We start from the raw sequence: 27,669 nt of genomic DNA, 5'->3' as shown, positions 1-27,669 counted from the left end.
TATGGGCACAGTGAGGCATGGACACAGTGAGGTATGGGCACAGTGAGGCATGCACATGGACACAGTGAGGCATGGGCATAGTGAGGCAAAGTGAGGCATGCAGATGGACACCCTAGGCTTATACTCGAGTCAATAAGTTTTCCCATTTTTTTGTGGTAAAATTAGGTGCCTCGGCTTATATTCGGGTCGGCTTATACTTGAGTATATACGGTACTAAAATCACAGTGTATATATGGCCATATCTGTTCTGCATAGGTTACTGGGCTGCTTTCAAACTGATCCGCAGTTGCAGAGCAATGGACCTGATGGTTACCTGCACTGAGCCATAGGCCCCTTTCACACAGTCAGTCCGAACCAAATGGACCCTCCATTCACCTTTAAGGCGTATCAGATGTAAATGGACTTGTGTCCTACCTCCAATCCGATCCACACAAAAAAAAAAGAAGAAAAAAGTGAGAGTGAGCTCTATAGAGCCGAGTGGGCTGCCATGCACCCACTCCGCTCATTGTGGCCCGTGACCGGTTACCAAGTCGCTTAGTTGGCCTTCGCTCTTCAATAGGTTGGGCACCCCTGTACTAGGGGTTTTATCTTTCCACAACATTTATAAAAGTAAACAAAGGGACATTATTATTCTTTCATTTACTGGAATTAAAGGTGTTTACAGTAAAACCTTGGATTGTGAGCATAATTTGTTCCAGGAAGCATGCTTGTAATCCAAAGCACTTGCATATCAAAGCAAATTTTCCCATAAGAAATAATGGAAACTCGAATGATTCGTTCCACAACCATTTATTCACAAGTCCTTCAGTTTAAAGTCCATATAAAAAGATTATAGAAATATGATTGGTTGTGTAACCAAAAAATGTCCATCCACAAATGGAAGCCTCCACAAGGGGATTAGAAGCAAAATCCAGCAGGAGCTCCAGAGTATAAAAGAGGAGAGAGGCGGCTGTAAAGGTTCATTTTGTATTTGATAAATGGGTTCCTTTAAGCTAGTGCATTGTTGGTTCACTTACCTTTTCCTTCAATTTCCCTTCTAAATATTTTTTTTCTTTGTCTGAATTTCTCACTTCCTGTTTCTCCTCAGTAAACTTGCCACCATCATCCGAGCGGTGGTTAGTCAGCCAGAACAGCTTACTCAACAGCTTACTGAGGAGGAACAGGAAGTGAGAAATTCAGACAAAGGAAACAAAGACAAAAAAAACATTTAGAAGGGAAATCGAAGGAAAAGGTAAGTGAACCAACAATGCACTGGCTTAAAGGAACCTATTTAGAAAATAAAAAACAAACCTTTACAACCCGGAAGAATGTGCCCCTTAACCCCCCTGGCGGTATCCCAGAGCGTGACTCGGGGTGGGTTTTTCTTGCTGCGATCGGTATCCCCGAGTCACGCTCGGGGTAGACATGCAGAGCCTGCAGCGTGCGCTGGCTTACCTTGTCCTGGATCCAGCGATGTCACCGCGCTGTGTGAGCGAGCGGGACCTCGCTCGATTCACACAGCGTCCTCCTGTGCCGCCGATCTCCGTTCCTTGCGACGTTACGACGCACGGGAGCGGAGATCGGCGCCAAATTCAAAAACGTAAACAAACACTATACATACAGTATACTGTAATCTTATAGATTACAGTACTGTATGTACAAAAAACACACCCCCCTTGTCCCTAGTGGTCTGCCCAGTGTCCTACATGTCATTTTATATAATAAAAACCTTTCTTTCTGCCTGAAAACTGTAGATTGTCCATAGCAACCAAAAGTGTCAAAAATGGTTTTAGATCAGCTAGAAAACAGCGATAGTAAATTATAATCACTTGCAGAAATGTGCGATAGGGGATTTGCGGGGAAATTCGTCATAAAAAAAAAAAAAATAATGACAGCAACAATTCTGCAACTGAGAAAATTTCAGTGATTTTGATTTGATTACATTATTGAATAATTTTTATTTTAATTATATTATTACTTGCTATAATTATTTATAATTATTTATTATATTATAATTTAAAATTTTGTTTTTAAAAAAATGTCATACCCGGGATGCCTATTAGATTCTTGTTTGGTCAGATTTAAGTGAGTTATTCCTAAAAATCACAGGCCTACAGTATAAATCACCAAATTTCCTTGCCAATAATTGTACCGCTTTCAGCATGTTTTTTCAGACAGAATCATACCGCCAGGGAGGTTAATGATCAGGCCATTTTTTGCGATACGGCACTGCTTTGCTTTAACTGACAATTGCGTGGTCGTGCGACGCTGTACCCAAACTAAATTGACATATTTTTTTCCCCACAATTAGAGCTTTCTCTTGGTTGTTTTTGATCACCTCTGCGGTTTTTATTTTTTGCGCTATAAACAAAAAAAGACAAACACTTTTGAAAAATAAACAAAAATGTCCCAATTTTTTTTTTTTTTAAACAAATTTCTTCATCAGTTTAGGCCAATATATATTCTTCTACATATTTCTTGGTAAAAAAATGCAATACGCTTATATAGATTGGTTTGTGCAAAAGTTATAGTGTCTACAAAATAGGGGATAGATTTATGGCATTTTTATTATAATTGTTTTACTAGTAATGGCAGTAATCAGCAGTTTTTAGAGAGACTGCGACATTGCGGCGGACAGATCGGACCCTTTTGACACTTTTTTGGGACCATTGACATTTATACAGCGATCAGTGCTATAAAAATGCACTGATTACTGTATAAATGTCACCGGCAGGGAAGGGGTTAACACTAGGGGCGATCAAGGGGTTAAATGTGTTCCCTAGGGAATGATTCTAACTGTAGGAGGATGAGACTGAGGCCCCGTACACACGTCTGAGAAACTCGACGAGCAAAACGATGTTCCTTGTGAAGCCGCCGAGGATCTCGACGAGCCAAGTTTCCCCATTGACTAACGAGGAAATAAAGAACATGTTCTCTATTTGGCTCGACGAGTTCCTCGTCGGTTTCCTAGGCCAAAAGTGTACACACGGCCGGTTTCCTCGGCAGAATACGGCTCCCATCGAGTTTCTGGCATGTGTACGGGGCCTTACTGGGGGAGGAGACATATCGTTGTTCGTTATTACTACGAACAGCAGATATGTCTCTTCTTCTCCTGTCAGAATGAGGATTTGTTTGTTTACATATACAAATCCCCGCTCTGGCTCTTGTGCCCACGATCACGGGTGGCAGGCGGGGATCGCGGTCGCCGGCCACACGCATCGGGTCCTCCCCTGTGTAGTGTGCGTGTGCCTGCTATGGCTCTTAAAGGAGCCGCTGTACGGGTACGGGATTCGTGGGATGGAGCCACATTTCCGCCGTATAACTATAGGAGCTGGTCGGCAAGTGGTTAATATAGAATATGCAAACTACCTTACAGTTGCACTTATTGGGGTTGATTTACTAAAGGCACATAGGATGTTCACTTTGCAAGGGAATATCCCCTTTGTTTAGTAAATGCAGTGAAAAAATCACTTTGCCAAGAATACTTGGGTATTTTTGTTTGCACATGATTGAATGATGGCAGTCAGCAGAGCTTCACCTCATTCGCCAGGCTTAGGGAAAATGCCCTTGCAAGCTTATTCATTTTATAGTAAATTCAGTCAGGAAAAAATAGACTTAGTGGTGCCCCATAGCAAACAATCAGAATAAAACTTTCACTGATCTAATTATGGTGAACCAAAATCTGATTCCCGTTCTGGATTTTATTACCAAAATTCAACTTTGATAATTCTATGGCAGAATGGAAAATTCCAAGCTGCCAAGTCACTAGGCAAAAAGCCCCCTGGCAACCTTGATTTTTTTTGTAGAGGTGCAGGTAATGAATGGGCAGATGGGGGGTACAGCAGCAGCAGAGAGGGTAAGGGAATGCGTGACTGGTGTTCCCTCACTGGCCAAGCAATGTCTCTTCTTGCTAGTGACTGAATTTCTACAGGATTTTTATGCAGTGATGGAGCATCTTGCATTAGTGATAATGGAAAATAGATTACAGTAATTCTGCCAAGTGGTGAAGTGTCACTGGCGACGCTTATCTGACACTGTCCTAAAGTTGAGCTTACCAGTCAAAAGCAGACACTGAGCTCATCAGTAATCTAGGGGGCTTGATTTACAAATGTTAGGTTCCAGCTCTGAAATTAGAGCTTAGCCATGCAAACCTCCTCCCACATCCATCTCCAGGCAATAGAGAGGATTGCATGGCAAAGGATGTGTGCCAGAATTCAGCTGAATTCAAATCTAACATATGCATATTGAGCACTTTGTGGTTCAGCATTGCCAGGAACTATGGAACAAACAAATACATGTGACGTTACCTCTCAGGCCTCGAACACACGACCGAGGATCTCGTCGTAAAAGAAACGTTCTTTTCCTCGAGGAGGATCTTTCCTTGCATACACACTGTCAAGACAAAATCTCGTTGTTCTCAAACGCGGTGACGTACAACAAGTACGACGGCACTATAAAGGGGAAGTTCGATTCCACTGGTGCCACCCTTGGGGCTGCTTTTGCTAATCCCGTGTTACCGTGTGTTAGTAAAAGTTTGGTGAGAGACGATTTGCGCTTTTCAGTCTGTTACAGCGTGAAAATTGTGCTATCTCCATTACGAACGCTACTTTTACCGAAGGTGCGCTCCCGTCTCATACTTTATTCTGAGCATGCGCGGGTTTCTAAGCATGCACACGAACGTGTTTCTCGTCGTAAACCAGCCCGACGAGAAACACGCCGAGGAAATTGAGACTCCCGACGAGAAAAAAGAGAGCATGTTCTCTTTTTTTCTCGTCGAGATCCACAGTTTTCTCGACGAAAAACATACACACGACCGTTTTTCTCTGCAAAAATGCTCTGCCAGCATTTTTCCTGATGGATTTTGCAGAGGAAAGTGGTCGTGTGTACGAGGCCTCAGTCTTTGCTTTTACAGGTTAGCTACAGTAGCTTTAGAACTGGGGTGTCAAACTCAATTTCATTGTGGACGGCATCAGCAGTATAGTTGCCCTCAAAGGGCCAGTTGTGTCTGGGGTACGCTACGTGCAGAGTGCAGAGATCAGGAGTGCATTATGTACAGAGTGTAAAATTCAGGAGTGCGTTACGTAGAGAGTGCAAAACTCAGGAGTACGCTAGGTACAGAGTACAGCATTTAGGGGTGTGCTACATACAGAATGCAGGGTTTAGGGGTGTGCTACATACAGAGTGCAGGGTTTAGGGGTGCGCTACATATGAAGTACAGGGTTCAGTAGTGCATTACGCACAGAGTACAAAGTTCAACAGTATGCTAAGTACAGAGTTACAGAGTGCAGGGTTTAGGGGGGCGCTATGCACAGTGTGCGACCCCAACTCCAATCCCCCCCCCAAAGCTTCCTTGCATCTCTACTGTCTTTTCCCTGGTCCAGCTCTAGTACCTTCCTATGTAGGCACCACCTTGCAGGGAAATCATTATCTCTCTCTGGAGATCTTTCTCCAACTTGCCCTGCCATGAGTGCGTGCAGGGATCTGTTACATCTGGGAGCTTCTGAGAGCAAAGCTGTCCCTTGTATAAAAATAAGGATTCTGTGTTTGGAGGGGAGGGCGAGAGCCGGAAGTGACAGTATGTAGTTCTGCCACGTTCTGGCTGCAAAACTGGGTGCGAAGGCCATAAGACAAGGTCTGGCGGGTCTTCTGTTTGACATGGACGAAAAAAAAACGCATTCGGAATGATTGAAAGGTAATCTATTTGTTAGTACACAGCTTTCAAGTGCCAATCACGACAGTTCATGCAAAAATTTACTAGGCCTAACTCTCATCATACTACTCTTCAGATGACTCTAGACACGATCTGAGCATGAGCTCTTACTTGGTATGTTAATGCAATGGAGTAGGGGGAGTACATACCTCTTGCACTGGTCATATTTGAGAAGACATTTTTATAAAATAATGCAATCCAAGCATTGAATTGTATGCAGGTGCAGGCATTCCTCCAACCTGTAGGGGACACTGTGCCACAGTTATTGGTGGAGAGGAGTTTGTTAAAGTGGAGTTCACCCACTCCTTTACACATACTGTAGCTGCTGACTTTTAACACTTACCTGTCCTGGAGTCCAGCGATGTTGGTTCCGCAGATGATGTTTCCATCGACTGGTCGGTTGCTGCCACCGCCATTATTGTGGGTATGGGAACCCGGCAGTGTAGCCTTTCGGCTTCACGCCCGGGACCCTATTGCTTATTCGCAAAGCACGCTGTGCTCTTTCACTGGCCCAGCTGAAGGGGAGGGAGGAGAGGGACTGAGCTGCTGGCGTATTTCCGGTCTCCCGGAAGTGGGGACAGGGTACCTGTAAAAAACAGGTATCCGCTCCCCCCGAAAGGTGGCACTGGTGGGGGGGAATTCAGATAAGCGGAATTCCACTTTTGGGTGGAATGCTGCTTCAAGGGAATTATGGAATCCATTAGTATTTTCAGGGAAGACAGCTGTCTTATTGGACAATGAAATCTCTCGAGGTCTCAGTTGGCCATCTTGACGAGGGACCTGATACGTAGGGTGTCCTGCGTTACTTAGGTTCTCCTGAAGCTAGTGGTAGGTAATGGAAAGAGAGTGGCACAAGGAAAGGTTTCTGGTGAGAAGGGTCAGAATAGGGGCAACTCCTGCAGTGAATACAGTGCTGTCTTGGTACATCACAAACTGCCACTCTTCCAACAAGGCCGTCCTACGGGATTACAAACCAGAGCCTGATAACAATGTGAGAACACAATTTTTGGATCACCTTATATCACTGCCTACCAAGTTGTATATGCTTATTACCGTTAACCTGTACAGATTAATACAAGATAATTCAGGGCAACAAAAGATTGTGTGTTATTTTCTACCAGATAGGGTACCTTGGCTGAGGTCCCACCTACACTTGGCATAGTCGGCAGGATATGGAAAAGCTGTTCGCTTCACAGGACCAGGGCCAAGTCACTACCGTGGTACCCTTGGAAGTAACTTTGGCATCAAGCCCCAAATGCGATGGCACAAAAAGTCTATTGGCCATTGAGACTAGAGAGTATGGCCCCACCTACAGACTGTTGCCCTGAAAACCTTTGGACACATTAGTCGTCTACTTCACATTGATATGATAATCACTGATTGATCTGGTTTACAAGTTATTATTGAAAAACCCAACAGATTTTTTAGTCTTCAACACCATTTTTTTATAGTCAAGCTTTGAAGAATGGTAGATGACCCTTTACTTGTTGTCACTGATTAGCTGTGAGTTGGCTATATGCCTTAAGCCATGGGTCTTCAAACTACGGCCCTCCAGTTGTTCAGGAACTACAATTCCCATCATACCTAGTCATGTCTGTGAATGTCAGAGTTTTACAATGCCTCATGGGATGTGTAGTTCCGCAACAGCTGGAGGGCCGTAGTTTGAGGATCCATGCCTTAAGCCATGGGGAGTCAAAGGCCAATGAACTACCAGGGACCTGGAAACAAGTAGTGAGGGCTAAAAGATAGACAGGTAGTAGCTACAGTACTTATAGAGGCTGCTTTATGGCAGTCTGCAATTCAGCTACTATGTGTGATGCACAAGCTTCAGAAGTCCAAAAAAATCCATTACCTCATATGAAGCAGCCAAATCCTTCTTTGTTTCTCACACACTCCCCGGCTCTTTAGATCCTTGGATCGAAGTTTCTGAAGCTGGGTGGTACCATCACAGTCACCCGTGGATTGGATTTTGTCAGGAAACTGGCAGAATTCAATTTGTTTAAGGCCAGCTTAAAGGGGTTGTAAAGGTTCGTCTTTTATTTTCTAAATTGTTTCCTTTAAGCTAGTGCATTGTTGGTTCACTTACCCTTTCCTTCCATTTCCCTTCTATATGTTTTTTTTCTTTGTTTGAATTTCTCACTTCCTGTTTCTCCCCAGTAAGCTTTTCACCATCATCCGAGGTGTGGAAAGTCATCTAGAACAGCTTACTGAACATCTTACTGAGGAGGAACAGGAAGTGAGAAATTCAGATAAAGAAAACAAAGAAAAAAAACTTTTAGAAGGGAAATCGAAGGAAAGGGTAAGTGAACCAACAATGCACTAGCTTAAAGGAACCTATATAGAAAATAAAAAACAAACCTTTACAACCCCATTAAGGGATTTACTGTGCTGTAGTAGATCCAGTCACCTCAGCCATCTCCTTGGTCTCTACTATGGCAGTAGCATACCATTGTCAAAAACAGAGCCCAGCCTGCTGATTGGACCTTGAAGGAGCAGCAGTACATTGTGTTGCCTTGTCTTTGTCTGTTTAACCCCCCCCCCCCCCCAAAATAAAAAATAAAACATACAGCAATTGTGTCGTAGCTCCATTCAGTTTAATGTGTCACATTTGTGTGGCAGTGATTTTGCTGTGCCCTCAAACCTCAAGTGTAAATGAGGTCTTAATGAACACATACCTGCATTATTTTTTAATCTGCTTGGTGTTCAATCTCCAGTGCAAGGATTTTAACCACTTTTTCCCCCGCTCACAGTAGTTTTACTGGCAGGTGGAACAGCCAAGTGACACAATCCCATGACCGATGTGTCCACACAGTGGTTCACAAAGGCTGGGGTATCGTGTGATCGCTATGATTGGTCATAGCGATCACATGATTACAATGTATACAAAAGTTATGAATGGTTTCCTTCCATGACTGCTTGTTTTCTGTTGTAATTGGCCCACAGCTATCACATGGTACCTAACACCAAGTACTCTGTGATTAGCTGTAGCCAATCATAGTATGTAGGGATGCACCAATACTTTTTTTTAGTACTCGACGATACCAATTATAGATACCTACCACAACTTTTTTGTTTACAGCTGTCAGCAATTGTACAAAGCATTGAACAGTTATTGAACAGAATAGTGGGTTAAACAGAGGAACAATTGAATAAACAATTTTTTGAACAAACTATTTTTTTCTTACTTGACAAGGTTGCTTTAAACTGACTTCTTTTGCAGACCAAAAATCATCCCTTTGATCTGTAAATGAATAAACAGGACAGATAAGAAGAAACAATGTTTCTTTTTATCTGTCTCTTTCAGCCACTGAGCAATGTTGTTGATAAACATTGCCCCCCTTGCTTTTTTTTTGACAGCTAGGAGCAGGGGAACCCCTCTGACAGTTGAATGGGTCATCGGTTGTTAAAGTGGAAGTTCACCCAAAATATACATTTTTAACATTAGATTCATGCTCATTTTGTAAAGGGGAATCGTTTTTTTTTTTTTAAATCGAAGCAGTACTTACCGTTTTAGAGAGAGATCTTCTCCGCTGCTTCCGGGTATGGGCTGCGGGACTGGGCGTTCCTATTTGATTGACAGTCTTCCGACAGGCTTCCGACGGTCGCATACATCGCGTCACGATTTTCTGAAAGTAGCCGAACGTCGGTGCACAGGCGCCGTATAGAGCCGCACCGACGTTCGGCTTTTTTCGGCTACTCGTGACACGATGTATGCGACCATCGGAAGCCTGTCGATCAAATAGGAACGCCCAGTCCCGCAGCCCATACCCGGAAGTGGCGGAGAAGATCGCTCTCTAAAACGGTAAGTACTGCTTTGATTTAAAAAAAAAACACCCGATTCCCCTTGACAAAATGAGCCTCAATCTAATGTTAAAAGACAAATTTCGGGTGAGCTCCCGCGTTTTTAAGCATTTTTAAGCTTTTTTTTTTTTTACATTTCAGCGGTCAGTGGGGGAATCCTGCTGACAGATGAAAAAAGCCTGAAAGTATCGGTTTAAGGTATCAGAGCATTTGTATGAGTACCAATACTTGTGAAAATGCTTAGTATCAGCACCAATACTGGTATCTGTTTCGGTGCAACCCTAATAGCATGTCAACAAGAAAGCAAGCTATCATAAATAAAAAGCAATTCATGATAGTTAAAGTGTTTGTTAACCCCCCAAAAAAATGAATCCTGCTCCTTTAAAGCATGTTATATGACACAGTGCTTGTGCTGTGTCATTTGGCCCCCTGTAACACCTAAAAAAACTGGCTGATCCTGCCAGTTTCTATCCTCCCCTACATAAACTGACCACGGTGTATGGCTGCTGCTGAGCCCGGACACTGAGCCCGGACACAGAGGAGGATAGGAGAGCTCCCAAACCCTCTTAATTAAAGAAAGAAAAGAGAAAGGCATAGTGAGCTAGTATGCATAGCATGCTGCTCGTTCCCCTCCGCCGCTGCCACCACCATGTCCCTTCGGTGCTTCTTCCTATTTTCGCCGCTCTGGCGCTGTGATTGGCCGGAGCGGCGATCTGCGATTTTTATTGGGACTGCGACGTTATGGCGGACACATCGGACACTTTTGACACATTTTTGGCGGCATTCACATTTATACTGCGATCAGTGCTATAAATATGCACTAATTACAGTATAAATGTGACTGGCATTGAAGGGGTTAACACTAGGGGGTGAGGAAGGGGTTAAATGTATTCCCTGCATTGTGTTCTAACTGTAGGTGGAGGGGGGTGACTGGGGGAGGTGACCGATCTATGTCCCTATGTACAAGGGACACAGATCGGTCTCCTCTGCAGAGACAGGACACTGTCTCTGTGCAAAACGGCAATGAGAGATGATCTCATATGTTTACATATGAGATCATCTCTCATTGGCCGCACAGATCGCATCGCAAACGGCCACTCTGATTGGCCGCTCGCGGCGAACTGTAATTGGCTGTGTCCAAGGGACACGGCCAACACAGAGTTTCCCGCTGAGCGCTCTGGATTTTCAGGTCCGCGCTGTAGCCGTCATTCGGCTATAGCGCGGGTCTGAAGAAGTTAAAGTGATACTAAAGTCTATTTTTTTTCCTCCAAAAATAATAAAGATCTTATTCTTACATGCTGTTGTGTCTCAGCCAATCAGGAGGGAGAGTTCCAAATGGCCGAGGGACTCGTGTACGTTGCTGGATAGAGAGGGGGCTCAGGTAAGTATGAGGGGGGCTGCTGCACACAGAAGTTTTTAAGCATAGAATGCATTAAGATACAAAAACTTCTGCATTGTCAACCATTTTAACTGCTTGGTGCCCGCCCCACGTACATATACTGATATAGATCTAATTTAAAAATAGGGTATTGGTAAAAAGTTTCCTAGGTTTAGACAAAAATCACCCTACACCAGTAAGTTTTTGTTGTAGAATTTTCACATTTTTTTTCCCCCCATTGCATTTTTTATTGGAAACGTGTTCACCCCTGTTATTTTCGTTGCCGATTTCACTAATATATACCCATTTTAGTTGCTATCACCCCCGGTATCTCATATTTATGCAGTGGGGCATTTTTTTACTTGGGATTTATTCATTTGGGGCAGGACACATTTTTAGACACTTTGTCACATTTACTCGTTACACTTTTTATATGTGTACATTTATACTTTCAGATTCAGTGTGGATTGGTGTGTCCTCCCACCTTTCCCCTCAACTTATCACTTATTGGTTATCTGGTTCGTTGCATCGCTGCACCCTTCATTTTTGGTGGGGGGCCCCTCCTCAGCCCTGGACCTAGCATTGTATCCGGCATCCTCCGTTTCCCCTATCAGTGGCTGGGCTGGCTTTCTGAGCTGGCATGTGAGTATGGGATTCCTTGCCCTTTTTTTTTTTTGAGAATTCATTTATTCATCAATACAAATCCGTTTTTTTTTTATTGTCTAAACCTAGGTAACTTTTTACCAATACACTATTTTTCATTTAGATCTATATCTATTTGTGCCATTGTTCTCCTGATGAGTGGACAAATCCACGTGTAAAGTTCACAACATGCCCTCAATCTCTCAATCTCCATAAGGAACACACATCATGTACCTATGGTTGCAAACATCATTATGCATTCATCTCTATGAATTAAAGTGGTTGTAAAGGTTCTTTTTTTATATATAAAAAAAAAATAAGAAACATGTCATATTTACCTCCACTGTGCAGTTCATTTTACACAGAGTGGCCCCGATCGTCCTCTTCTGGAGTCCAACGGCGGCTCTTGTGGCTCCTCCCCACAATGGATAACCATCTTTGGGAATCTCTCCCCCGAAGGGGTTACCTTGTGGGCGTGCTCCCGTGTCATACACTCGGCCCCGCCCCCGATGCCTGTGTCATTGGATTTGATTGACCGCAGCGGGAGCCAATGGCTGTGCTGCTATCAATCTATACAATGAAGAGCCAAGAAGCCATGGAGAGAGTGACGCGGGATCACACCCATGGAAATTCGGGGCTCAGGTAAGTAAAACGGGGTGGGCGGGGGCTGGATACTGCAAGGTGTTTTTTCACCTTAACCCCGGTAAAAAGCGGTATTCCCGAGTCTGGCTCGGGGTGGAATTTCAGAACCAAAAACGGTAACCCCGAGCCAGACTCGGGATCGCCTCGCAGAGTCCACAGGCAGGGAATTACTTACCTTGTCCCTTAATCCTGCGATGCCTCCCCGCTGTGTGATCGAGCGGTGTCCTCCTCGCTCGATTCACACAGTGCCCGTGTGCCGCCGAGCTCCGTTCCCTGCAACGTTACGACACACGGGGGCGGAGATCGGCGCCAAATTCAAAAAAGTAAATACACACAATACATACAGTATACTGTAATCTTATAGATTGCACTTTTATATAATAAAAACAGTTTTTTCTGCCTGGAAACTGGAGATTGTCCATAGCAACCAAAAAGTGTCCCTTTACATCAAAAGTGGTTTTAGAGCAGCTAGAAAACAGCGATAATAAATTAGAATCACTTGCAGAATTGTGCGATATTGATTTGTGGGGAAATTCGTCATAAAAAAATAAAAGTAATGACAGCGACAATTCTGCAACTGAGCAAATTTCAGTGTTTTTGAGTTGATTACATTATTGAATCATTTTTATTATAATTACATTATTATTTGTTATAATTATTTATAGTTATTTATTATATTATAATTTATGATTTTGTTTTTCAAACTTTTTCATACCTGGGATGCCTACTAGACTCTTGTTTGGACAGATTTAAGTGAGTTATTCCTAAGAATTACAGGCCTACAATATAAAACGCCAAATTTCCATGCAAAATAATGGTAACGCTTTCAGCAACTAAAATCCCCCCCCCCCCCCACAAATAGAGCTTTCTTTTGGTGGTATTTGATCACATCTGCATTTTTTTTGCGCTATAAACAATTAAAAAGAAAAAAAAAAAACAATTAGCGACTTATAGCAGGACTGTGATATTGTGGCGGACACTAATTTTGACTTTTGTGCGGGAACCAGTGACACTAATACAGTGATCAGTGCTAAATATGCACTGTCACTGTACTATTGACACTTGCTGTGAAAGGGTTAAACATCTTGGGCGATCAAAGTGTTAACTGTGTGCCTAGCCAGTGTACTGTGTTAGGTGCTTTTACTAGGGGAAGTGATAGATTTTATTCCTTTGCAGCGACACAAAATCCACTTCTCAGAATGGAGCTCAGACTTGTTTACATAGACAAAGCTCCACTCTGTGTCTCTGCCCGATAATCGGCGGGTTCCGGCTTACATCCAGTGCCCGGCAACCTCTAGATCAGGGATCTCGAACTGGTGGCCCTCCAGCTGTTGCGAAACTACAAGTCCCATGAGGCATTGCAAGGCTAACAGTTCCAAGCATGGCTCCCACAGGCAGAGGCATGATGGGAACGCCAGTTTGAGATCCCTGCTCTAGATTTTTGCATGCTTTAACTTCATCCATATTAGCTGCCACAGGTTTATTTTAACCATTTGACCTCCGATGCGATACGGCACTGCATTAATTTATTGCGCCGGTCGTGTGACACTGTACCCAAATAAAATGTTTTTATTTTTTTTTACTTTCTGCTGTAAAACATGTCCAATAAAAAAAAAAATGTCTTCATTAATTTAGGCCAATATGTATTCTGCTACATGTTTTTGGTAAAAAAAAATTCCATAAGCATATATTGGTTGTTTTAAACGAACGTTATAGCGTTTACAATGGTATATATTTAAAGAATTTTTTTATTTTTTACTAGTAATGGCATCGATCAGCGACTTATAGTGGGACTGCGATATTGTGGCCGACAAATCAGACATTAAGGCCCCTTTCACACTGGGGCAGGAGGTGCGGTGGCGGTAAAAATAGCGGCGCTATACCGTCGGAAATTGTGGCGGTATTCGTCCGCTAGCGGTGCAGTTTTAACCCCTGCTAGCGGCCGAAAAAAGGTTGATACCGCCCTCGGGCTTTCACACTGGAGAAACAGCAGCAGCCGCTGTTTAGGGTCGGTTTGCAGGTGTTATTTTTAGCGCAATAGCGCCTGCAAACTGCCCCAGTGTGAAAGGGGCCTAACTGACAATTTTGACACTTTATGGGAACCGGTGACACTAATACAGTGATCAGTGCTAAAAATATGCACGGTTACTGTACTAATGACACTGGCTGGGAAGGGGTTAAACATCTAGGGTGATCAAAGGGTTAAATGAGTGCCTAGCCTTTGTTTTTGTGTACTGTATGTGCTGCTTTTACTACTGCAAGATAGGAATTATAGTCCTTGCTTTACAGGAACAAAGAATCCATCCCTTTCCCCCTTGTTTACATAAGCAGATCCCTGTTCTGTGTCCGTTCCGTCAGTCGGCAGGTGCTGGAGAACATTGAGTGCCTGGCACCCCCAGATTGGCTTCTGCTGTGAATTATCATAGGAGAAACGGCCTGGCGGCGGTGCGTGCACGTCCCCTGCAGGTAGGGTTGCCACCTTTTCTTCAAGCCAAACCCGAACACTTTCACGGCGCATGGCAATTTTTTTGAACTACACGCTATAGGATTGTAAAATACCTGGGACACCTTTGGGGTTACCCAATGAGAGTAGTAATGAGGTGTGCTACAATGAACAGTGGCTGTGGCTAAATTGCATTAACAGTTGGTGGGGGGGGGGGGGGGACTTATAGGGGTATGGTTAAATAAAACAAAGCATTAGTGTACCCATAAAATATGATTTAATCAATAAAAGAAATGTCAGTTAAAATATGAACTAGCCTACCATAAAAGTGGACATTGTTAGCCAGTAGAGCAGTGGACTGTGTCAGTAGAGAAGTGGACGGTGTCAGTAGAGCAGAGGACGGTGTCAGTAGGGCCGTGGACGGTGTCAGTAGGGCCGTGGACGGTGTCATTAGGGCCATGGACAGTGTCAGTAGGGCCGTGGACGGTGTCAGTAGGGCAGTGGAAGGTGTCAGTAGGGCCGTGGATGGTGTCAGTAGGGCCATGGACAGTGTCAGTAGGGCCGTGGACGGTGTCAGTAGGGCAGTGGAAGGTGTCAGTAGGGCCGTGGATGGTGTCAGTAGGGCCGTGGATGGTGTCAGTAGGGCCGTGAACGGTGTCAGTAGGGCTGTGGACGGTGTTAGTAGGACCGTGGACGGTGTCAGTAGAGCCGTAGACGGTGTCACCCGGTGAGAACTGTATATATGGATGGTGTATGGGGGGTGAGAACTGTATATATGGGGGGACCGTATATATGGATGGTGTATGGGATGGGGGGGCTGAATACATGTATGGGGGGGAACTGTATGTATGGTGTATGGGGGGAGAACTGTATATATGTATGGGGGGAGATCTGTATATATGTATGGTGTATTGGGGGGGGTGTATATATGGATGGGGGGGGGGACTGTATATATGCATGGAATATGGGGGGGCTGTATGTATGGTGTATGGGGGGAATGTATATATGTATGGGGGAGGAGAACTGTCTATATGGGGGGACTGTATATATGTATGGGGGGGGGGCTGTAGGCTGTATATATGCATGGTGTATGGGGGGAGAATTGTATATATGTATGGTGTAAGAGGGGGGACAGTATATATGCATGGTGTAAGAGGGGGGGACTGTATATATGCATGCTGTAAGAGGGGGGGACTGTATATATGCATGGTGTAAGAGGGGGGACTGTATATATGCATGGTGTAAGAGGGGGGGCTGTATATATGCATGGTGTAAGAGGGGGGACTGTATATATGCATGGTGTAAGAGGGGGGACTGTATATATGCATGGTGTAAGAGGGGGGGGACTGTATATATGCATGGTGTAAGAGGGGGGGGGACTGTATATATGCATGGTGTAAGAGGGGGGGGACTGTATATATGCATGGTGTAAGAGGGGGAGAACTGTATATATTGCATAGTATATGGTGGTGGGGGGAGGCAAAAACGTACATTACAAGCTGAGCTCCAATCCCAGCGCAATATCTGCAAACTTTACCATCAGAGCAGCAGGGAATGGGGAGGCTCTGCCTTCAACCCCACCTCCTTGTCCCTTCTGCAGCCAACCAGAGGAGAGTCCCCAGCAACATGGAGGTTCCGCTGACACAGAGCGAACGGAGGTGCACTGACATTGCTGGGGGGAGGGAAGAGATAGGAAGGGAGCAGGTCAGCAGGAGCGGACGAACTCGAGATGCACACGGCCGTAGCGGCACAGCTTCACACAGACACAGGGAGCCACTGGCGGGTCTGAATAATTTGCCCGGGTCTCAGGCGGGCAGAGACCCGGACAAATGTTTCAAAACCCGTACTGTCCGGGTGAATCCCGTACAGGTGGCAACCCTACAGGTGGAAGTGCAGGATCATGTATATATATGTGATTGTGCACAGAGCTGCCGCCCTAAAGAAGTAAAATTGCTATTGAGCGGTCATCAAGTGGTTAAAATACATCTCTGCTCAGAAAATGAAGCTTTTAAAAGTCTCTTCGGCAGGCTATTCCCTTGCTGCTACCACTTTTTGACTAGCCAAAACCATGTGTCATCCTTATTGACTGCAGGGGGAAATCCTTCAACACAGACAGTGTCAGTGTCAAGTCAATTTGTGGCACCTTTAAATACACTGCCTGATTTAGATAACTGGCCGTAATTACTTTTTGCATGATGTATAATGAAATAAAGGCCTGTGAACTTCTTTTCAGCAAAATGTTCATCTCTCCTATCCTTAGAATTCTCCTAGAGAGGCAAATACATAATCATTAAACCTGGCAAAATTCAGCAGGAAGAAGCAGTTGCCACAGATTTTTCCATCTAGGACTCCTGATATTCCTACTGATGAGAAAAAAATGACGCTACAGCCCTCCATGATGAAGCAACTTAAAAGAAAGAGGAAAAGTAACTTTAGCGTGCAGGAAACGCAGACCTTACTTACGGAAATCAAAAAAAGGAGGGAGGTCATATTTTCAAAACAGCTGAACACCACAATCAATGAGATGAAGCGCAAGGCCTGGGAAGAAATTGCTGAATGTGTAAATGCACTGGGCGAGGGGGAGCAAAGAACTGGAACGGAGGTCAAAAGAAGATATCTAGATTGGAGGTCCCTCATAAAAAGAAAGACCCTAAATTCAGATGTGAAACTTGGAGGCTCTGGAATGCACCTTCCATTATCTGACTTAGATTCCATCATTGATGACACCGATGACAAACCAAGTGTGTTAACCAATGATTCCAGTCTGGAGTGGAAAAATGTCCAAGATGGAAGCGATTCAACGGCTGAAATCAAGGTCGAAGAGGATGAACATCAAAATTTCGAAGTAAGAATATCTACTTTCAGTTTTTCTCTTCTGTCTCTCTACCTTTTATCTTTCCTACTTTCTTTGTGTTGTGTCTACCACTAACTCTGATAGACCCCTTTTTACTAACAGCTAGATCTTTGTGTAACGTAATTATCCCTGATTGGCCTGGAATCACCAGTGAAATATCCAAGCTCTTGTCCTAACAATTCTGTAGACCTTCTGTGTACGACCGGAAAACTACATTGACCTCTTCTGGCATTACAGGGTACTAGCTGGAAAAAGAGAATGTCACATCCTTGCTTGGGAATCCAGTTCAACTCCCGTCAAAATAGAATTGTGTATAATCAGACGCCTAGCGATGAGCAGGTATGTGACCCTTAATGTTAGAGAGATCAATGAGCTCTGCTGCAACTTAGCTAAGCACGGTCGGCCCAGGCCAAGGTGCATTTTTATGAAATTTTGGTTTCTAAATACTACAACTGTTATCCATTTGTCTGTCAAGAAGTAGACAAGTGCCTGAGGTTACGGGGTAATTAAGATCCTTAGCATCAACGACCAGCACTGCCTCAAGCCTCGTACACACGACCGAGAAACTCGACGGGCGAAACACATCGTTTTCCTCGTCGAGTTCCTTGTTAGGCTGTCGAGGAACTCGACAAGCCAATTTTCTCCATTCCCGTCGAGGAAATAGAGAACTTGCTCTCTTTTTGGATCGTTGAGTTTCTCGACAGTTTCCTCGACGAAAATGTACACACGACCGGTTTCCTCGGCAAAAAAATAAACTCGGTCGTGTGTACGAGGCCTAAGAGCTTTGAACAAACATACATACAAGTGTCTCTCGTAAAAAATTATAGCTAGGATCTAATATAGACTACACTTTTACGGCTGATTTTCTCTCCTTCCTTATTCTTGTTTATAATGGTTTACAATTATATGAAAATTGGTCATTGACCTTTTTGCAGTAATGGAATGTGGGCCTGCTCTTGGTAGCAAACAGTTTTCAAGCAAAAGACAGCATAAAAGTATATTTTAGTCTGTCATTCCTGCCCCGTACACACGATCGGAAATTCCGACAAGAAAACAGTGGATTTTTTCTAACGGAATGTTCGCTCAAACTTGTGTTGCATACACACGGTCACACAAATCTTGTCTGAAATTCCGACCGTCAAGAAGGCGGTGACGTACAAGAAGTACGACGAGCCGAGACCAATGAAGTTCAATAGGCAGTTCGGCTCTTCTGTTTGATTCTGAGCATGCATGTTTTTTTGCGCGTCGGAATTGCAATTGCAATTACATACGAGCGGAATTTCCGAAAAATAGAGAACCAGCTCTCAATCTTTTGTTGGCGGAAATTCCGACAGCAAAAGTCCGATGGAGCATACACACGGTCGGAATTTCCGTCCAAAAGCTCACATCCGACTTTTGTTGTCGGAATTTCCGATCGTGTGTACGCGGCATTAGACTTTTGAAACATAACAGCCAAAAAAAATAAGGGCAAAAAACAGCTGTGTGCAAAATAAAGATTAATAAATTCCTTTTTTTTTTAAACATTGGGGTTGATTTACTAAAACTGGAGAGTGCAAAATCTGGTGCAGTTGTGAATAGTATAACAAGACAAGACTTGTTATACTCTAGGACGTGGCACTGTATTATTGCGAGACACCCACAGTCCATCCTGTGATTGGTGTACTCTCCCAATTTCGAAATTCAGTTGTGAATAGTAGTCAGTCAGCTTCTAACTTCGCATTTTTTTTTTTTTAAATAACAAGTATGTTATACTAACCTGCTCTGTGTAGTGGTTTTGCAAAGAGCAGCCCAGATCCTCCTCTTCTCGGGTCCCTCTTCGGCAATCCTGGCCCCTTCCTCCTGTTGAGTGCCCCCACAGCAAGCAGCTTGCTATGGGGGCACCTGAGCCGAGCCACATCTCCCTGTGTCTATTCAGACATGGAGCCATGGCCCGGTCCCTCCCTTCTCTCTCCTCATTGGCTCACTGTCTTTGAGTCACAGCAGCGGGAGCCATTGGTGCTTCACTGCTGTCTCAGCCAATCAGGAGGTAGAGTCCCGGACAGCCAAGTCTCTCATACAACATAGCTGGATCGAGATGGGCTTAGGTAAGTATTAGGGGGGCTGCTGCAAACAGAAGGATGCATTAAGATAAAAAAAAACTTCTGCCTTTACAACCACTTTAAGTTTTGACAAAAAATCATGGAATAATTGATTTCTATGCAGAGCTGCACCAGATTTTGCACTTTCCGGTTTTAGTAAATCAATCCCATTGTATTTCTCTTTTCTGGATTATTTTTATTGACAAAGCAGGAACATCACTTTTCTTTTCAGGTGCATCAAAAGTTGTTTATAATGTGGAGAATAAGCTATTGCTCCTCTACTCTCCTATATTATAAATATGGTAATGGTACGATCTTTGCATACCAATCTAGAAGCCAATTGCATGGATCAAGCAAAACTACCTTGGATTGCTACTGTGAATTTGCCACGTAATTTGTCAGTAATTCTATACAAGAACAACATATACTAGTTTCTGATTCTATGAACAATCCTCTGATGGAAGTGACTGTAGAAATATGCATTGTTGCACTTGTTAGGAGTAACAGGACTCTGTTGGTTTGCACAGTACTATTCACAATCTAATCAGCAGCCCAAAAAAATAAATGTGACCTAAACGTGCAAGGACTGAAATTCCTCCGGTTCAGCACGGACCGCACACATTTTTGATCCATCTATGGTTGTTACCAATTAACTGAATTCAATCATTAGATCGACTTCTGTTGCAACGGAACTGTTTGAACACTTTTGTCAATCAGTGGTTTCAGTGTATTCAGACAGTAGAGGATACAGAATACAATGGCACAGCAGGGAAAGGATTCCTCCATCCACCTTTCATGTGTGGATGGGCGGATTTGTTTGTTTGATCAAAAAAACAAGGCGTCTATGGCCAGCCTAAGGCTGATGTGACACATGTAAGCCAGTCTCCGATACGTTACGCCGCTGTAACTTTGGGCGCAAGTTCTGTATTCAGAAAGAACTTGCGCCCTTAGTTACGGCGGCGTAACGTATGTGTGGCGGCGTAAGCCCGCCTAATTCAAATGGGGATGTTGGGGGCGTGTTTTATTTAAATTTTACTTGACCCCGCGTTTTTGACGTTTTTTTTGAACGGCGCATGCGCCGTCCGTAAAATATCCCAGTGTGCATTGCTCTAAAGTATGCCGCAAGGACCTATTGGATTCGACGTGTACGTAAATGACGTACAGCCCTATTCGCGAACGACTTACGCAAACAACGTAAAATTTCAAAACTCGGCGCGGGAACGACGGTCATACTTAACATTACCTACGCCTCAAATAGCAGGGGTAACTATACGCCGAAAAAAGCCTAACGTAAACGACGTAAAAAATTTCGCCGGCCGAACGTATGTTTCTGAATCGCCGTATCTACCTAATTAGCATATTCCTTGCGTAAACATACGGAAGCGCCACCTAGCGGCCAGCCTGAAAATGCAGCCTAAGATACGACAGTGTAAGACACTTACACCTATCGGATCTTAGGGAAATCTATGCGTAACTGATTCTCTGAATCAGGCGCATAGATACGACCTCCCGCACTCAGAGATACGACGGCGTATCAGGAGATACGCCGTCGTATCTTGTATCTTAATCTGGCCCACTGACTACAACATTTCAACAACAGAATTGATAACATTTACAGAGAAAATTGGAGGAAACCTGTACTGAGAAGGTATGGAGGTTGCATCTCCTAAAAATGCAAGTTGTCTGTACTGCAGATCCAGTGACTTCATTATCCTTTAGAGTCCAACCCTGGAAAAAAAAGTTTTCCCATGTAGTGGGGCTGTGCCCACACTGTACCGGTCAACTGCTCATTTTTGTCTAGGGGATTGAAGAACAGAGATATACTTACCTGATCCTCTGATCCTCCCCACACAAAACTGGTCCCTTTGGCTCCTCCCCCCCCCACGCAGTCTAGTGGTCTTGTGCGGTGGACTGTTCCTGACTAGGTGTCCCAGGAGCCACACATCAAGTTAGGAGCTGCTGTATGATAGTAAATGGCAGTATCAGCCTGGACCCCCGCTAGACTACGCCCCCAATGTGGACTATTGCTGACCTCTTCACGCTCATAGACCTGCTTTAGATGTGAAGACATCAGGAACAGTCCACCGCTGGATCGCGGGGAAGCGATATTTGCGGGAAAAGCGGAGGATCAGGCAAGTACACAGCTTTCTCTTCTGCCCGGGACAAAACAAGCAGTTGACCCATGCAGTGCGTGCACAGCCTCACTGCATGGAACATTTTTGCAGTTTTGCGGTGCGTTTTACAGTGTGTTGTTAAACATGCGAGCATGTGATTTTTATGCATTTTGCTGGGTTTTCTTTCTCCTTAACAAACTGTGAATAGCCAGTTGTTAAGGAGTGGGTCACCACTGCGTTCATAACAACTGATGAGTCTGACAGCTGAATGTAAATAAAAAATAAATAAAAATTTGCCGGCAAAGGAAAAAAAAGAAAACAAACCCCCCCCCCCCCCCCCTCCAATCAATACCAGGCTCTTATCTGAGCATGCAGTCCGGCAGGCCAGGAAAGGGGAACGACGACAAGCGAGCACCCCCCTCCTTCCTGAACAATACCAGACCACATGCCCTCATCATGGGGGGGGGGGGGGTGTTATGGGGCACAAAGCACCTTTATCCTATGTTGTTGGGGACAAGGGCCTCTTCCCCACAACCCTGCCCGGGGGGTTGTGCGGGCAGGGGACTTATCGGAATCTGAAAGCACCCTTTACCAAGGAGGCCCCCAGATCCCGCTCCCTCCCCCTATTCATTCACCCTAAAAGAACGCGTAATGTATAAATGACAGTAGGCAGTTTTTGACAAGTCCTTTATTTAAAGAGGAACTGCAGTCTGTTCACATAATTCCTCCATAGAGGAATGAAACTATTGTTGATGCACATTATCAGAAAGGGGCAAACACTTCTATGCACCGCATCAGGTGTCAAAATTAGCTTTATAGGCTTCTATTGGCCGAATATACAAGAACAAACGTGATAGAGATCAGATGTTAATTGCCAGAGATGTAAATACCAGGGTTGATTGGCCAGTTATGGCATGATCCCTTTAGAAATGACATATATTGTAAATATCTATCTCCTAAACCATGCAGTCCTCCTTCATGTACCTCATTCTTCGATTTTGCTTTTAAATGTCCTTATTTCTTCTGAGAAATCCTCACTTCCTGTTCTTCTGTCTGTAACTACACACAGTAATGTGAGGCTTTTTCCCTGGTGTGGCGTGTCATGCTCACTCCCTCCCTTGAGGGGGCGAGCAGGAGAGTCAGGACGCTCTCTACGTTGCAGATATAGAAATGGGCTGTGTGTTAGTGGGCGTCCTGACTCTCCACCCCAGGGAGAAATCCTGACATTACTGTGTGGAGTTACAGACAGAAGAACAGGAAGTGAGGATTTCTCAGAAGAAATAAGGACATTTAAAAGCAAAATCGAAGGATGAGGTAAGTGAAGGAGGACTGCACCAAGGTAAAGGAAGCTATTTAGGATTTTTTTTTTTACCTTTACAACCCCTTTAAGACTCAATTTAACGTGTAAGATTGGTGGATTTTGTGGAACAGAGCAGTTTTCGGAGATGGAGCAAGAACCACCAAAGCAGGTGAAGTTAACCACTTAAGGACCGCCTCCTGCAGATATACGTCGGCAGAATGGCACAGCTGGGCACAAGCACGTACAGGTACATCCTCCTTAAGTGCCCAGTCGTGGGCGCGTGCCAGCGCCCTGGTCCGAAGCTCCGTGACCGCGGCCGCGGGACCCGCCATTGTTAATGGTGCTGCAAAGAACACACACGGGCGGCCAGTACTAGTGTTTACATTTGAGATCCCTCCCCTTCCTCTTCTGCCACGCACTGCTTCCATGCAAATCCTTAATGTACGAAACACTGCTTCCACTGACCACCAACAAAAGAGGGGTACACTGAGCAGCAAGGAGGTACATAGGGCATACTGACCACCAGTGTTTTGGAGGAAAAACATCACTGACCACCAACAGTTATGGGACCCTTTATATGACTATTCCGATCAGGTCCCCTTGTCAGTTTTTTCAGGTGGACCTGATTGGACTCCTATGGACCAATGAGTGTACAAGGACTTGTGTCCATTTTCACCCACCTACCTCCGAACCAATCTGGTCCCCTAAAAATAAACTAAAGGGGATCCATTTCCCTCTGTCTAGGGTGATCAGATCGAAGGGCAGTCAGGTGTAAACAGACAGCAGAGGCCATTTACACCCGCCTGCCCATAGAGCAGAGCGAGTCCTGTCTGTCTGCAGAAACAGAGTGAACATCCGCCTGCAAGCTCTTCTGTGCATTAGATAGTCCTGACCCCTGTACTTGACTGCTGCACTATATATGCTGTCCTAAATGTGTGAATTTGCATTCTTCAACTTAGGCACCTTTCACACAGGCTTTCCGATCAGGTCCGACTGTCAGTTTTTCAGGCGGACCTGATCGGACATTTCGTTCACCTCTTATGGACAGACGGATGTCAGCAGTGACATGTCTGCTGAAACCCGCTGGTATCCGATCCGATCCTGTCCGTGAAATCCAGACGGATGGAAACCCTATTTTCCATCCGTCTGGCGGAACGTATCGGATGAAAAAGGACAAGCGGTCCGTTTTCATTCGATCTCTTTCAAAGCGGAGTCCGCAGGCAGACCGCCCATGTGATAGGACCCTAAGTTTTTTATTTTTTTATAATTATATTTTTATATTCAATTCTTTATTTAAAAAAAAAACAAATATAATAATTTTATATAAATTGTATAACCAAAATATAAAATATATATAAAATATAAACTAAAAATGAATGCTATTCTTGAGAGCTACTGTTATTCACATGATAATGCCCAAAACAGAACACAGTGGTGTAAACTGTCTCCACTTGTGAGCCTGTTTTTTAAATGACAATCCTGATTGTATACAAAAGGTTTTAATAGTATTATTCTGGGATTTCCAGGTCACAAATGCTTTTTGTATCTTTTATTGCTTTCATTGAGTAAAAATATATTATATTTACATCTATTATTTGTGTAAATGATTACTTAGTTGAAGAATACTGCAGAGCCTCGTTAAAATATTCCCTTAACTTTACATCCCGCCTAAAATCCTGTGAGCCTCTAATTTTCTATAGTTGTCTGACAACTTTGCCTCTGCTGCACTAAAATATTAATAAGTATTGGGGTAGCAGCAGCAGTTAGCTTGTATGAAAAATAAACTTTTTTTAAAATAAAATTTACATTTAAATCACAACTTGCTGAAGTTAATCTTTAAGCCAATTTTCAATCTGGTCAATGCGTGAAAAAATAATAAATCCTTTAGCTGACACCAAGAAGAGGTTATAAATGGCAGCCTCCATACTTCCTCAGTACAGGTTTCTTCTAATAAAAATGTGATGAAAGGTGTTTATCTTTCAATGGACACGTACCCTACATTCATTTTTATTTATTCCACAGTGTGATTTAATTTGCTTATATTTAATTTGACCTTCCCTGGTGCCACCCTCATCAACAATGACACTTTAAAAAAAAACATTTCCATTTTCATTACAATGCCTTATTTTAGACCCAGTTCCATCATCACTGGGTCTCTGTGCTTACAGGCAGCTGGTGGGCAGGGGGGGGGGCAGGTTGCTATACATAGTTTTCAGAATACCAAAAGTACTCGTTTGAAGAGCTCTTGGCCCGCATGCAAGCAGTGGGCTGACTCTTGGGAGGAGTTATGCAAACATAAAAATGTCTTGATGGGTGGACATCAGCCTGGAGGAGTGGGCATTCCTCGACATGCTGCATTTGCTTGCAGACTGCCCTGGTTAATGCCCACATGTGATGCTAAGCATTCATGATTGAAAGAAGTGCAATCCAATGAATGAAGAGGGAAGGCCAGGGACAGTAAAGGTCCTACGCTTGGGCCGAATATCGGGTGGCATTGACCAGCTCAATAGAAACCGGCCGACATTAAGCCCATGTGTACGTCAGCTGGTCCAACAGAAGCCAGCTTGACCGGAAAAGGTCTGCCGATTGGCATCCGGTCAGTGCTGACAGCCAATCCCGGGGGGCGCTGACCAGTGTGTTCTTGCAGGGGAGCTGTCCCCCTGTCAGAACACAATAGCTTAGTACAGCGGCTCCTCTCGAGCTCCTTAATTTTTTTTCGTTAAGCCCGCTGGGTTGAACGAAATAAAAACAAATTGTGTGTACTAGGCTTAAAGTTGGCCAATATATTACTATATTTACGAAACATCAAACAAACATTCATATTATCATAACATAACATTCATTACATTCAATGACCGGATGAAAAATTTAGTTTGCCTTTAACATTTGTTTTGGAAATAATGCAATTTTCAGAATGAAAGACACATTTACTGTTAGAAACTCATTCAAGAACAATTTGACATTCTGCTGTTTCAAATTTTCTCATCACTGCAGTCGAAAACAAATGTCCATTGGACCCCACTATGGAATACAAAATCGAAAAAACATTCCTGAAACAAAAGTTTTTTAACCAATTTTTTCTAGTGTATGGCCAGAGTGGGGAAGAAATGGTGAGATGACGCTGGACATCTTCCTGCCAGGAAATGAGGTGGGCTATATCTAACTTGCTGGGGCTTCTAATACACACTTGGAGAAGCTCACACTGTGCAGTGAATTCTGAGTAAGCAGTTTCAGTATAGGAAAAGACCCTGTACAACTGTGCAAGACTGAAGGTAAGGCTGGAGTTCAGCTTTAACTTTAACATTACATCCTTAGGCAAATTGCAGACCAGGCACACAAATAATAAAGGATAAGGATATTTCTCAACACATTCTATGTTTATACTAAAGGTCTATCATAGTGAAACTTGAATATCTTTTATAAAATTGAGCACTTTTCTGTATAAAATATTTTTCTGTGTTTCACATACAGTTTGAGATGGAAGAGGATGAAATGTTGTCTGCAGTCTTACCTGACTCCAGAGAAGAGAATGATCTTCCTGAGGAATTTCCCAGAATTGAGGAGTTTGGCACCCTGAGTTCTATAGCCAGAATCCCGTACAAGGATTCCCACCTCCTCATAACACTAGAGAAGCAGAAGCTAGAGCTGGAAAGACAACGATTAGGCATCGAAGCTGAAAGGCTCCAAGTGGAAAAAGAAAGACTTCAAATTGAAAGAGAGCGCTTGAGACACTTAGACATGGAGCATGAGAGACTACAGGTTGAAAAAGAACGTCTGCAAATTGAAAGAGAAAAGCTGAGGCTCCAAGTCATGCACGCTGAGAAAGCCAACATGGAGAATGATTTTGCTTCAGCGGAAAAAAATGTTTTGCAGCCCTTGGACATAGAAGCAGAAAAATTAAAACTGGAAAGGGAGCACCTGCAGCTAGAAAAGGAGAGGCTTCAGCTCTTAAAATTTGAATCTGAGAAGCTTCACATAGAAAAGGAGCGTCTGCAGGTTGAGAAGGAACGCCTACGAATTCAAAGAGAAGGGGGGCACCTACAATAAAAGAGTAAAGTGTCATAGAGTTACATCAGTTTTCTAGTGACTTTGTTTAGCATTGTCTTTGTTGCTTAGTCTGTAGACTTTGATCTTTGTTTGTCAACCAAGAAAGCCTTATGCAGGTACGTTCTTTTGGTGTTATTGACAGATATAGTTTACTGTGTAGCCAAACAGTGAACACGGAACACCGTAGTGTGTAGCGTTCAGCCAAATGGTGTTCTTAAATTCTATGATGTGCCTGCATATATGAGTTAGACTGTGTGCACAACTAGACTGTTCTATTTCCCACACTCTTCTTCTAATGATACTACCAGCTGGAACCACATATTAGAGACCAGGTTCACCCAAAATTCTGTTTTAGTTTTCTGTAAACAATGACATATTTAATTGCTTAACCTCCCTGGCGGTATGATTCTGTCTGGAATTACGTACCAAAAGCGGTACCATTATTTTCAAGGAAATTTGGCGTTTTATACTGTAGGCCTGTAATTTTTAGGAATAACTCACTTAAATCTGACCAAACAAGAATCTAATAGGCATCCCGGGTATGACATTTTTTTAAAAACAAAATTATAAATTATAATATAATAAATAATTATAACAAATAATAATATAATTCTAATAAAAATTATTCAATAAAGTAATCAACTCAAAATCACTGAAATTTGCTCAGTTGCAAAATTGTTG

The 27,669-nt window shown here is 43.6% G+C and overlaps 1 protein-coding gene across 2 annotated transcripts in view; it reads left to right on the top strand.

Moving 5' to 3' along the window:
• Window positions 1-27,011, top strand: part of MSANTD4 (Myb/SANT DNA binding domain containing 4 with coiled-coils) — a 36,050-nt gene extending 9,039 nt beyond the window's left edge. Inside the window, exons 1-4 of one of the 2 annotated variants that reach the window (XM_040340238.1) lie at window positions 11,315-11,510; window positions 16,856-17,440; window positions 17,687-17,788; window positions 26,413-27,011. In XM_040340238.1, coding sequence (XP_040196172.1) covers window positions 16,973-17,440; window positions 17,687-17,788; window positions 26,413-26,988 — 1,146 coding nt within the window. In that variant the 5' untranslated portion in view covers window positions 11,315-11,510; window positions 16,856-16,972 and the 3' untranslated portion in view covers window positions 26,989-27,011. Of the gene's footprint in view, window positions 1-11,314; window positions 11,511-16,855; window positions 17,441-17,686; window positions 17,789-26,412 lie in introns of those variants that run through there. The other variant, XM_040340239.1, reaches the window with a different exon arrangement.
• Window positions 27,012-27,669: the final 658 nt, after the last annotated feature.

This window comes from Rana temporaria, chromosome 2, assembly GCF_905171775.1.
Source record: "Rana temporaria chromosome 2, aRanTem1.1, whole genome shotgun sequence".
NCBI classification, from domain to species: domain Eukaryota; kingdom Metazoa; phylum Chordata; class Amphibia; order Anura; family Ranidae; genus Rana; species Rana temporaria.
This window is presented reverse-complemented; position numbering and strand designations above follow the sequence as displayed.